The following is a 14,259-nucleotide window of genomic DNA, read 5'->3' on the forward strand; positions in this document are numbered from 1 at the left end:
CTATTTTAATGAAATGCTGAGCGATGCAACGCAGAGACTGTCAATCAGAGTGAAATCAGTTGGTTATATTTATAGTTATTTATAATGAAGTTCATGTGTAAACTGCAAAACATCCTCCCTCAATTACACTTTTTTGTCATAATGGTTTCATAATGAAATGTTTGGAATAACTGCCATTTGTATATATCAGGAGATACATTGGTATAGTAAATTTTTACTGCCTAATATCAACGTCAGCCCCCCAAAATCCATATTGGTCTGGCTCTAGTTTTAATAACCCATAGGACATGGACTCATTTATTCATCAATCTGTCTATTCACTCATTCATTGCATTGTCAGGGAACATCCCAAGACTTATAGGAGTCTTACAGCTGAACGATAAAGGTAAACTAAGATTGTACTCAACGTCACCGACTTGTGATTATTTTTATACCGTGAGGAAACAACTTATCACACGCTGTAGTCTGTGGATAAAAACACAATCGTTTCTGGTAAATGTGAGTGCACAGAATGCTGACATCATGTCCTGTTGTAAATAAATGACCACCATCTGGGTCGGCTGCCTGTGCAGACGAAGGGACGTGTGGGGTAACTACAGTGCAGTTAATAAACACCCACCGCCGCTCCCTCGGGTGCACGCCACCAGAAACGAAGTGGCTGGTTTTGTTTTTTTTTTTTTTTAGTTTTTGGGTCTGGTGCGTGCTTTTGTCCAGGAAGCAAAGTTGGAGGTTTTGGTCCTCGTTAGTATTCACTGCATTCAGCGACAGATTACAGCATTTACATATGAAAAGATTGGAGCAGCACTACAGCAACACAACAGACACTTTGTGGCTTTCCGGCCACTGCTGGACTCAAACAACTTTGGCCATGACACCCATCAGCGGTTCCCAAAGGGAAGCTCCAAAATCTGTCAGTCCCCTCCAGAGCCAAACATAATTTAAAGGGGACGTATCGTGCAAAATCAGTTTTGTTGACCTTTTACAGATATGTATTGTTGAGCTTTTATGATAAACATCCTACAAATGCCACATTTTTGTGACCATACATGTAGAAATGATGGTGCCATAAGAAAACGGAGCTGAAACCGCATGTTTTACACATTTGGTACATATGTCACATAAGTCAAAATTCTTGCCTGCACTCTGAGACAACAGTGCAGTGTTTGGGATCATTCCTTTTAAAGCAACAATGATGCCAACTTGGAAGTCTCAAAACCTGCAATTTCTTCAATGTCCACTTGAGGCTGGCTCCAAAAACAAGTCACTCCCCATAGAAGCCCATGTTAAAATCTCCAACTTTATAGCAGAAATAAACATGTTTACTGTATGTTATAAAAACAACATTCCCCCTTCATGACGACTGTCTGAAGTGTGAATTTTTTTACAACTCATCAGTTTCAGCTATTTTAAGCCATAAAGTTATGAATAATTAGGGAGGTGGTCACACTGAGTAGCAACTAGCATTGCGAAGTATTGTGGGCTCTGCTAGCAGTGACTGCTAGCTTCTATGAAGTCAACTGTGCTTGCATTTATGAGTATTCTATTAAATATCTGAGATAATATGACTTACTGTCATCCCATTAACAGTCCATCTAAGAAGTCTGTACTCCAGTATTTCCATTAAGTAAAAGTTTTGTTTTATGTCATTTTTATTTTAGCACCATTAGCAATTACTGATAACTTGTTGATGTTAGCCACAGTGATAGTGCCATGTTAGAGAGGCAGTACCCTGGTCTTAGTTTTTAATTTTGACACCCAAGCAATTCGTTATTAACTACCGCCCAAAAATATGTGTAAATCAATCAACTTCAGGTGATCTCAGTTCAGACGTTGGTAATTAATGATAGGTGGGTGTGTCTGGGATTCATCCATCCTACCAAGGTCATGCTGGTGTTACCCATGCTCCAACTCTTACCATTTACAGGGCTATTGGGAGGTAGGCGGGGGTCACGCCCTGCTGGTATGGCGCTCCGTAGACCCGCCCGACATGTCATGGAGGGTTTGTCTAGTATATATACAGGCTGTGTCCCCATTCAGGGCCTGCATTTTTCTACGGTCTGTGTCCCACAAAACTCTTCAGGCTTCAGACTTTCAGACACAGCAAAAGCCAGAACCATCCGCTCCGAAGCGAGACAGTCTAGTGCGCGGAACATTTTGCTATTGTGTCATTAGCTTTCCGCGCTACTACTGCCTCTTACCTGACAACTCTGACAGCTGCACGCACCACACTAGCTTGGTGGGTGTAACCCCAGTTTAGTGATCATTTTCAGTACTTATTCATGTATTCATGCTTTACTTATTTATAATTGGAGATATGGACCACAAAAGCACCCTTTGTCTTTTTAAAAAATTGGGTTTGGTGGGGGGGGGCATATCCTCAGTCTCTACACATCTTATTAGCTACAAACATTAATGTCTGTTTTTAAGACATATCGCGACCTGTATTATAATTTGCTAAAAATCTGTATAAAATGACCCCTTTAATAAGAACAATGTAAAAAAAAAAGTGCCAAATTTTTAGGAATGCTGTCATTTTGCAGCAGGTTGATGAATATAATCCTAGATCGATCTCTGCTCCCCTCCACAGCATGTCTTTTTCCTGGTTCTCTCCCTCAGCCCCAACCAGTCCCAGCAGAAGACTGCCCCTCCCTGAGCCTGGTTCTGCTGGAGGTTTCTTCCTGTTAAAAGGGAGTTTTTCCTTCCCACTGTAGCCAAGTGCTTGCTCACAGGAAGTCGTTTTGACCGTTGGGGTTTTACATAATTATTGTATGGCCTTGCCTTACAATATAAAGCGCCTTGGGGCAACTGTTTGTTGTGATTTGGCGCTATATAAAAAAATTGATTGATTGAATTGATTGATTGATTGTGGAAATGTACAAATTAAAGTAAATGTTTCATTTTGCTGAATGTTTTGATCGTTTGCTACACAGTGGAGTCGCATCAGCAGGTTGTTCAGGCTGCATGAGCACAGGGATTTCTTCTGACGAGGATATCAAATATTTTTAATGTTTAATAATTTGTTTCTTTGCATAATACTGCAAAGGTCTCAGATTTTGGGGGACTGCACTGTGGGAAACATTGTTGCAGAGCAGATACAGTTCTACACGGTGATTGAGGTGACGTCGAGAAGACAGCGGTCTCTAAGCATGCGTGGGGGGGCAAAACAGTGCTCTAATTGCTGAGTCTAATTGCTATTCACCTCAGCTGGACATAATTACTCTCAAATCTAAGGAAGCAGTTTGCACTATGAGCTCATATTCATCATTACTGTTACAGTAATCAGCAACAATTTATATTTTATTAATGTCCAGAGGGAAACTGTGTCTGCATTCAACGCAACTGACTCACAGACATTTAGAAACAATCTGATCACAGTCAGAGCAGCACTGGTGAGGTTATAGAGGGGCCACACAGGGCAACGGTGAGGTTATAGAGGGGCCACACAGGGCAACTGTGAGGTTATAGAGGGGCCACACAGGGCAACGGTGAGGTTATAGAGGGGCCACACAGGGCAACTGTGAGGTTATAGAGGGGCCACACAGGGCAACGGTGAGGTTATAGAGGGGCCACACAGGGCAACGGTGAGGTTACAGAGGGGCCACACAGGGCAACTGTGAGGTTATAGAGGGGCCACACAGGGCAACGGTGAGGTTATAGAGGGGCCACACAGGGCAACGGTGAGGTTATAGAGAGGCCACACAGGGCAGCGGTGAGGTTATAGAGGGGCAACACAGGGCAACGGTGAGGATATAGAGGGGCAAGACAGGCTAGTGGTGAGGTTATAGAGGGGCAACACAGGGCAACAGTGAGGTTATAGAGGGGCAACACAGGGCAACAGTGAGGTTATAGAAGGGCCACACAGGGCAATGGTGAGGTTATACAGGGGCCACACAGGGCAACAGTGAGGTTATAGAGGGGCAACACAGGGCAACACTGAGGTTATAGAAGGGCCACGCAGGGCAACGGTGAGGTTATAGAGGGGCCACACAGGGCAACGTGAGATTATAGAGGGGCCACACAGGGCAACGGTGAGGTTATAGAGGGGTCACACAGGGCAATGGTAAGGTTATAGAGGGACCACAAAGGACAACGGTGAGGTTATAGAGGGGAAACACAGGTCAACGGTGAGGTTATAGAAGGGCAACACAGGTCAATGGTGAGGTTATAGAAGGGCCACACAGGGCAACGGTGAGGTTATAGAGGGGCAACACAGGGAAACGGTGAGGTTATAGAGGGGCAAGACAGGGCAATGTGAGGTTATAGAGGGGCCACACAGGGCAACGTGAGGTTATAGAGGGGCTACACAGGGCAACAGCGAGGTTATAGAGGGGCAACACAGGGCAACGGTGAGGTTATAGAGGGGCAACACAAGGAAAAGGTGAGGTTATAGAGGGGCAACACAGAGCAACGGTGAGGTTATAGAGGGGCAACACAGGGCAACAGTGAGGTTATAGAGGGGCCACACAGGGCAACGGTGAGGTTATAGAGGGGCAACACAGGCCAACGGTGAGGTTATAGAGGGGCAACACAGGGCAACAGTGAGGTTATAGAGGGGCAACACAGGGCAACAGTGAGGTTATAGAAGGGCCACACAGGGCAATGGTGAGGTTATACAGGGGCTACACAGGGCAACAGTGAGGTTATAGAGGGGCAACACAGGGCAACACTGAGGTTATAGAAGGGCCACACAGGGCAACGGTGAGGTTATAGAGGGGCCACACAGGGCAACGTGAGGTTATAGAGGGGCCACACAGGGCAACGGTGAGGTTATAGAGGGGTCACACAGGGCAATGGTAAGGTTATAGAGGGACCACAAACGACAACGGTGAGGTTATAGAGGGGAAACACAGGTCAACGGTGAGGTTACAGAAGGGCAACACAGGGCAACGGTGAGGTTATAGAGGGGCCACACAGGGCAACGGTGAGGTTACAGAGGGGCCACACAGTGCAACGGTGAGGTTATAGAGGGGCCACACAGGGCAACTGTGAGGTTATAGAGGGGCCACAAAGGGCAACTGTGAGGTTATACAGGGGCCACACAGGGCAACTGTGAGGTTATAGAGGGGCCACACAGGGCAACGGTGAGGTTACAGAGGGGCCACACAGGGCAACTGTGAGGTTATAGAGGGGCCACACAGGGCAACTGTGAGGTTATAGAGGGGCCACACAGGGCAACGGTGAGGTTATAGAGGGGCCACACAGGGCAATGGTGAGGTTATAGAGGGGCAACACAGGGCAACGGTGAGGTTATAGAGGGGCAACACAGGGCAACGGTGAGGATATAGAGGGGCAAGACAGGCTAGTGGTGAGGTTATAGAGGGGCAACACAGGGCAACAGTGAGGTTATAGAGGGGCAACACAGGGCAACAGTGAGGTTATAGAAGGGCCACACAGGGCAATGGTGAGGTTATACAGGGGCCACACAGGGCAACAGTGAGGTTATAGAGGGGCAACACAGGGCAACACTGAGGTTATAGAAGGGCCACACAGGGCAACGGTGAGGTTATAGAGGGGCCACACAGGGCAACGTGAGGTTATAGAGGGGCCACACAGGGCAACGGTGAGGTTATAGAGGGGTCACACAGGGCAATGGTAAGGTTATAGAGGGACCACAAAGGACAACGGTGAGGTTATAGAGGGGAAACACAGGTCAACGGTGAGGTTATAGAAGGGCAACACAGGGCAACGGTGAGGTTATAGAAGGGCCACACAGGGCAACGGTGAGGTTATAGAGGGGCAACACAGGGCAACAGTGAGGTTATAGAGGGGCAACACAGGGCAACAGTGAGGTTATAGAAGGGCCACACAGGGCAATGGAGAGGTTATAGAGAGGCCACACAGGGCAACGGTGAGGATATAGAGGGGCAACACAGGGCAGTGGTGAGGATATAGAGGGGCAACACAGGGCAACGGTAAGGTTATAGAGTGCCACACGGGGCAATGGTGAGGTTATAAAGGGGCCACACAGCGAAATGTTGAGCTAATAGAGGGGCCACAGAGGGCAACGTGTAGTTATAGAGTGCCACACAGGGCAATTGTGAGATTATAGAGAGGCCACGCAGGGCAACAGTCAGATTATCGATTGCAACACCGGGCAACAGTGAGGTTATAAAATGCCACATGGGGCAACAGTTAGGTTATAGAGTGCCACACAGTGAAAAGGTGAGGTTATTGAGGGTCCACACAGAGCAGCGGTGAGGTTATAGAGGGGCCACACAGGGCAACGGTGAGGTTATAGAGGGGCCACACAGGGCAACGGTGAGCTAATAGGGGGGCCACAGAGGGCAACGTGTAGTTATAGATTGCCACACAGGGCAATTGTGAGATTATAGAGGGGCCACACAGGGCAACAGTCAGATTATTGAGTGCCACACTGGGCAACAGTGAGGTTATAAAATGCCACATGGGGCAACAGTTAGTTTATAGAGTGCCACACAGTGAAAAGGTGAGGTTATCGAGGGGCCACACAGAGCGACGGTGAGGTTCTATAGGGGCCACACAGGGTAACAGTGAGGTTATAGAGGGGCCACACAGGGCAACAGTGAGGTTATAGAGGGGCCACACAGGGCAATGGTGAGGTTATAAAGGGGCCACATAGGGCAACAGTCAGATTCTAGAGGGGCCACACAGAGCAATTGTGAGGTTATAGAGGGGCCACACAGAGCAATGGTGAGGTTATAGAGGGGCCACACAGGGCAACGTTTAGCTAATAGAGGGGCCACAGAGGGCAATGTGTAGTTATAGATTGCCACACAGAGCAATTGTGAGATTATAGAGGGGCCACACAAGGCAACAGTCAGATTATTGAATGCCACACCGGGCAACAGTGAGGTTATAAAATGCCACATGGGGCAACAGATAGTTTATAGAGTGCCACACAGTGAAAAGGTGAGGTTATCGAGGGGCCACACAGAGCGACGGTGAGGTTCTATAGGGGCCACACAGGGCAACAGTGAGATTATAGAGGGGCCACACAGAGCAATTGTGAGGTTATAGAGGGGCCACTCAGGGCAACAGTCAGGTTATAGAGTGCCACACAGGGCAACGGTGAGGTTATCGAGGGGCCACACAGAGCAATGGTGAGGTTATAGAGGGGCCACACAGGGCAACAGTGAGGTTATAGAGGGGCCACACAGGGCAACGCAGAGGTTATAGAGGGGCCACACAGGGCAACGGTGAGCTAATAGAGGGGCTACAGAGGGCAACATGTAGTTATAGAGTGCCACACAGGTCAATTGTGAGATTATAGAGGGGCCACACAGGGCAACAGTCAGATTATTGAGTGCCACACCGGACAACAGTGAAGTTATAAAATGCCACATGGGGCAACAGTTAGCTTATAGAGTGCCACACAGTGAAAAGGTGAGGTTATCGAGGGGCCACACAGAGCGACGGTGAGGTTCTATAGGGGCCACACAGGGCAACAGTGAGGTTATAGAGGGGCCACACAGGGCAATGGTGAGGTTATAAAGGGGCCACACAGGGCAACAGTCAGATTATAGAGGGGCCACACAGAGCAATTGTGAGGTTATAGAGGGACCACTCAGGGCAACAGTCAGGTTATAGAGTGCCACACAGGGCAATGGTGAGGTTATCGAGGGGCCACACAGAGCAACGGTGAGGTTATAGAGGGACCACACAGGGCAACAGTGAGGTTATACAAGGGCCACACAGGGCAACGGTGAGGTTATAGAAGGACCACACAGGGCAATGGTGATGTTACAGAGGGGCAACACAGGGCAACGGTAAGGTTATAGAGTGCCACATGGGGCAATGGTGAGGTTATAAATGGGCCACACAGTGAAATGTTGAGCTAATAGAGGGGCCACACAGAGCGATGGTGAGGTTATAGAGGGGCCACACAGGGCAACAGTGAGGTTATAGAGGGACCACACAGGGCAACGGTGAGGTTATAGAAGGACCACACAGGGCAATGGTGATGTTACAGAGGGGCAACACAGGGCAACGGTAAGGTTATAGAGTGCTACACGGGGCAATGGTGAGGTTATAAAGGGGCCACACAGTGAAATGTTGAGCTAATAGAGGGGCCACACAGAGCAACAGTGAGGTTATATAGGGGCCACACAGGGCAACAGTCAGGTTATAGAGGGGCCACACAGAGCAATTGTGAGGTTATAGAGGGGCCACTCAGGGCAACAGTCAGGTTATAGAGTGCCACACAGGGCAAGAGTGAGGTTATAAAATGCCACATGGGGCAACAGTTAGGTTATAGAGTGCCACACAGTGAAAAGGTGAGGTTATCGAGGAGCCACACAGAGTGATGGTGAGGTTATATAGGGGTCATACAGGGCAACGGTGAAGTTATATAGGGGCCACACAGAGCAATTGTGAGATTATAGAGGGGCCACTGAGGGCAACAGTCAGGTTATAGAGTGCCACACAGGGCAACGGTGAGGTTATCGAGGGGCCACACAGAGCAACGGTGAGGTTATAGAGGGGCCACACAGGGCAACGGTGAGGTTATAGATGGGCAGAACAGGGCAATGGTGAGGTTATAGTGGGGCCACACAGTGCAATTGTGAGGTTATAGAGGGGCCACTGAGGGCAACAGTCAGGTTATAGAGTGCCACACAGGGCAACGGTGAGGTTATTGAGGGGCCACACAGAGCAACGGTGAGGTTATAGAGGGGCCACACAGGGCAACGGTGAGGTTATAGAGTGCCACACAGGGCAATGGTGAGGTTATAAAATGCCACATGGGGCAACAGTTAGGTTATAGAGTGCCACGCAGTGAAAAGGTGAGGTTATCGAGGGGCCACACAGAGCGACGGTGAGGTTATATAGGGGCCACACAGAGCAACGGTGAGGTTATAGAGGGGCCACACAGGGCAATGGTGAGGTTATAAAGGGGCGGCCACACAGGGCAACATTGAAGTAATAGAGGGGCCACACAGGGCAACGTGTAGTTATAGAGTCCCACACAGAGCAACAGTGAGTTTATAGAGGGGCCACACAGGGTGATGGTGAGGTTATAGAATGCAACGGTGAGGTTATCAAGCACCACACATGGCAACAGTGAGGTTATTGAGGGGCCACACAGGGAAAAGGTGAGGTTATAGAGGTGCCACAAAGTGCCATGGAGAGGTTACTGAGTGCCACACAGGACACAGAGGTTACAGAGAGAGGGATAGTACGGTGCCCCCACATAGGGCCAAAGAGGGGCCGCAGAAAGCCACGAAGGGGGTCACACATGGATTACAATGGGACACAGTGGGGCCACAGTAGTAAAATTTACAGCCATAATCTCTTGGGTTTGGTCAGGTATATACGACAATGAATTCGAAGGCACTCTGAAAGCACATACCTCTGCAGAGACCATGTAATGCTTAAAACTTCATCTGGATCCAAAATATGTTCCGGATCAAATTCTAAATAAAATCCCTCATTTTCTAAGACACTATCCACCTGCTCACCAAATTTTATCAACATCTGCTCACACCTTTATGAGTTAAACATTGCAATGTTCCAAACATTCTTCTGGATCTCCGTTCCAGAATATATTACAGATCACCTCCAAAACTGAGTCCCTTATTTCCTGGAATGTCATATGTACTCACCAAATTTCACTGAAATCACTTCATAACTTTTTGAGTTATCCTGCTCACAGGCAAACCCCGGTGAAAACAAGACCTCCTCTGCAGAGGTAATAAATATTTTCTAAACAACAATGAAAAAGCCCATTGTCTTTCGACACCTCAAGTTATGGACACATGAACATTTTAAAATCATTCAGTTTGCTTCGGATTTGAAACAGTCATTAATAAATCAAACAGTAATGTAAATCTGTCAGTTCTCAAAAACAGTGACCGTGCAAGAAGGAGACTAGTGAGGGAAGCCACCAAGACCGAGACAACTCTGAAAGAGTTCATATAGCCACCAAGATTCATAACAGCTCTGAATCAGTTAACATAATAAAATATATTATATTATATATCCAACTTAATAATTTAACAGGACAAACAACATTATTATTATTATTATTGCTATACGCTGATCAGTAAAAGTTCTCTGAGGTTCAGCTGCTGTTGATCCTGATGGATTTCAGTGGCGATCAGCTGCTCACAGTCAAACTTGGGTCCGGTTCGGTCTGTGGGTCTTACCGCGATCCAGACGAACCAGCGTGGGCAGCCGGAACTTGCTGACCACCGCGTCCAGAGGCAGCGCGAGCGGACTCCACGCGATCTCCGACACGCTCACCGACAACTTCTCCATCGTCCCGAATCATCACTGGACCGGAGGTGATGCTGGTACCAGCGGGGTGAGAGGAGCCACGGACGGCGGCGCCATCATCATACTCTCTCTCTCTCTCTCTCTCTAACACGTGAGCCAAATAACAAACGTGCAGTTTCCGCTCAGTGTTGCTCCCCTTTTGCGGGTTTTTTCCCCCGCGTGTACTTGACACATTTTGATCAGTTTCTCTTGAGGGTTTTTAGGTAAGAAGTCACGTGCGTACGCGCGTGCTCGTGCACGTACGTTCACTGACTAAAGCCACAATTTGACACATGGGTGCACATTCCCGATCCGTCCACTAGGTGGCAATGTTCGGCACGTCTTTCTGTCGGATATAGATTCCAGAGTGTTGCAAAAAGTTTCGAAACATTGCGAAACAGTGTTTTGAGTTTGCTGCCACTAATTACCTGCAGCTGGATGTCCGAGGTGAAGCTCTGGGAAATAAAAAATATATTGATATATTGTGATCAGTTTGCGGATTCATATGCACATCTTTCTAGCACTTTTTGTTTCAAAGTTATTGCAGAAAATATTTTATATATATATATATATATATATATATATATATATATATATATATATATATATATATGAAGAGCTCTTTTCCAAAACGCTTTAAATCCATTTAGATTGTTTTGAGAAAAATGACTTATTTATCCAGATCAACAAATTTTGCAAATAGTTTGTCCTGTTGTAATAGATGGTTGGTTTAGTCTGAACATTTTCAACAATAATTGACAAATCTAACAACAATGTTATTGTTTATAATCCAAAGTTTATTTTATTTTTTTTTTCCAAAATGCTATAAATCCACTCATTCTTTTTTCAAAATGCAATGCAAAATGCAATAAATCCATCCATTTTTTTTTCAGTCTTTCTGATTTTAAAACAAGAGAACATGTTGTAGATATCAGGAAATTTCATCAAACAGTTTGTAATAAAAGCAATAATAAAGTAACACTTCATAACATTCATTCCAACATTCTTAATCTTACGTTTTTAGACTATCCACCATGGAAAACAACTAACTAAACAGTTCATTTTTTGCAATCCATTCAATGTGCAACCCTACAACCCCTGGCAAAAAATTATGGAATCACTGGCCTCAGAGGATGTTCATTCAGTTGTTTAATTTTGTAGAAAAAAAGCAGATCACAGACATGACACAAAACTAAAGTCATTTCAAATGGCAACTTTCTGGCTTTAAGAAACACTATAAGAAATCAAGAAAAAAAGACCAAGCAGAGGAAAAAAATATGGAATCACTCAATTCTGAGGAAAAAATTATGGAATCACCCTGTAAATTTTCATCCCCCAAATTAACACCTGCATCAAATCAGATCTGCTCATTGACATTGACCCTATGCCATGACATTGACCCTTTTTGCAAGGAATGTTTTTGCAGTTTTTGCTCTATGGCAAGATGCATTATCATCTTGAAAAATGATTTCATCATCCCCAAATATCCTTTCAATTGTCCAAAATATCAACGTAAACTTGTGCATTTATTGATGATGTAATGACAGCCATCTCCCCAGTGCCTTTACCTGCCATGCAGCCCCATATCATCAATGACTGTGGAAATTTACATGTTCTCTTCAGGCAGTCATCTTTATAAATCTCATTGGAAAGGCACCAAACAAAAGTTCCAGCATCATCACCTTGCCCAATGCAGATTCGAGATTCATCACTGAATATGACTTTCATCCAGTTATCCACATTCCACAATTGCTTTTCCTTAGCCCATTGTAACCTTGTTTTTTTTCTGTTTAGGTGTTAATGATGCCTTTCGTTTAGCTTTTCTGTATGTAAATCCCATTTCCTTTAGGCGGTTTCTTACAGTTCGGTCACAGACGTTGACTCCAGTTTCCTCCCATTCGTTCCTCATTTGTTTTGTTGTACATTTTTCGATTTTTGAGACATGTTGCTTTAAGTTTTCTGTCTTGACGCTTTGATGTCTTCCTTGGTCTACCAGTATGTTTGCCTTTAACAACCTTCCCATGTTGTTTGTATTTGGTCCAGAGTTTAGACACAGCTGACTGTGAACAACCAACATCTTTTGCAACATTGCGTGATGATTTACTCTCTTTTAAGAGTTTGATAATCCTCTCCTTTGTTTCAACTGACATCTCTCGTGTTGGAGCCATGATTCATGTCAGTCCACTTGGTGCAACAGCTCTCCAAGGTGTGATCACTCCTTTTTAGATGCAGACTAACGAGCAGATCTGATATGATGCAGGTGTTAGTTTTGGGGATGAAAATTTACAGGGTGATTCCATAATTTTTTCCTCAGAATTGAGTGATTCCATATTTTTTTCCTCTGCTTGGTCTAAAAAAGTAACCGTTACTGACTGCCACAATCTTTTTTTTTTCTTGATTTCTTAGTGTTTCTTAAAGCCAGAAAGTTGCCATTTGAAATGACTTTAGTTTTGTGTCATGTCTGTGATCTGCTTTTTTTCTACAAAATTAAACAACTGAATGAACATCCTCCGAGGCCTGTGATTCCATAATTTTTGCCAGGGGTTGTAAATAGCTTAACAAAACCACAATTTAAAAACAATAATCATTGATAAGAATACATTCAGTAGTCAGTTAAGTGCTGAACCTGTATGTGTGTGTGCGGCATCCTGAGAGAGGTAAGGGGGATGTCTGACAACTCTCAAGTGTGTGTGTGTGTTAAATAACAATAATCAATATTGAGACAAAATACATTCAATAGTGTGTTGAACCTGTAACGCCAAACTATTATGAACTTTGCTAAAAAAATACATTCAGTAGAGTTATTCAAGTTATTCAGTAAAGTGCTGAACCTGTAACGCCAAACTATTATGAACTTTGATAAAAAAAAAAAAAAAATACATTAAGTAGTCGACTTAAAGTTGTTCAGTAAAATGTACCAGATAACTTAAAGCTATCAGAACAATTATTACAAATTTTTACGCCTTTTACGGAAACACAATTTCTTTTTACAGTAGTTTGAGTCTTTATCAAATACTAACGTTCCTCTCAAATTATAGCTGGACTCCCTCATTTTAAACAGATCCTGGACATGTTGAAGCAAAAATTTACTTTTAACTTTATAACTGATATGTACTGTGATATAATCAACCATGTCCCAGAATTTCAAAATGTGTTAACAGACCAATAATGGGTTTGTTGGCTCACGATATGGTTTATTACTGATAACTCTTATAGCTTTTTGTAATAAAAATATTGGATTTGTATGTTTCCCCAAACCTCAATGCAATAGGTAATATATGGGACAAGTAATGAATGATATAACGTAACTAACGAATGCTGGGAGAGGAATTGTGCATTGCGATGGCTTTTGAGATTTTAGGTTTATCATAATTAATATGTTTTTCATCTTAATTTATCATCAATAAAAACTCCAAGAAATTTGGTTTCAGTTACAATTTCAGTTTCAGCATCATTTAATACTAAATTTCTACTTAAATTCCTGGGCTTATTTCCAAATATAATACACTTTGTTTTACCAAGATTAAGTGTTAGTTTGTTCAGTAGTTCCCTCTCCAACATGTCCACTGTCCCAAATAATCTCCACTACAAAACACAGTCATATCATTGGCAAGCAAAATACAACTCACAGACTTAGAACCAAAACATAAAATTTATAACAGGAACAACGGCCCAAGGACTGAACCCTGGGGCACCCCACATGTAATCTTCAAAAATTCAGAATTTATCTCACCAATATGGACATGTTGCGTCTATTTATCTGTGTATAAATAGCTAGCAATTTGCATTACGTGTCAACAATAACTATCAAAAATCAGCAACCAGGATCAAATGTCAGTGATTTGTATCAAAGGTCATCTTAAGGCTCCTTGATTCTGATCGAGTACCTTTAAACATTTTCCTGATCTTTTATTATGAGTGTTGATCCTGATCACTAATCTTTGATCCTGATCCCATAAACTTGATGGTATTAAGTTTTTTTCATCGCAATCACAGTATTTTAGTTCTGATCACTAAACATTGATACCT

At 44.4% G+C, this 14,259-nt stretch overlaps 1 protein-coding gene across 1 annotated transcript in view; it reads right to left on the bottom strand.

The window, feature by feature from the left end:
• The window catches only part of gareml (GRB2 associated, regulator of MAPK1-like), a 47,417-nt gene extending 34,546 nt beyond the window's left edge, over window positions 1-12,871 (bottom strand). The window contains 2 exon segments of the mRNA XM_034162554.1: window positions 10,122-10,327; window positions 12,857-12,871. Coding sequence (XP_034018445.1) covers window positions 10,122-10,233 — 112 coding nt within the window. The 5' untranslated portion in view covers window positions 10,234-10,327; window positions 12,857-12,871.
• Window positions 12,872-14,259: the final 1,388 nt, after the last annotated feature.

This window comes from Thalassophryne amazonica, chromosome 21 (genome assembly GCF_902500255.1).
Source record: "Thalassophryne amazonica chromosome 21, fThaAma1.1, whole genome shotgun sequence".
NCBI classification, from domain to species: Eukaryota; Metazoa; Chordata; class Actinopteri; order Batrachoidiformes; family Batrachoididae; genus Thalassophryne; species Thalassophryne amazonica.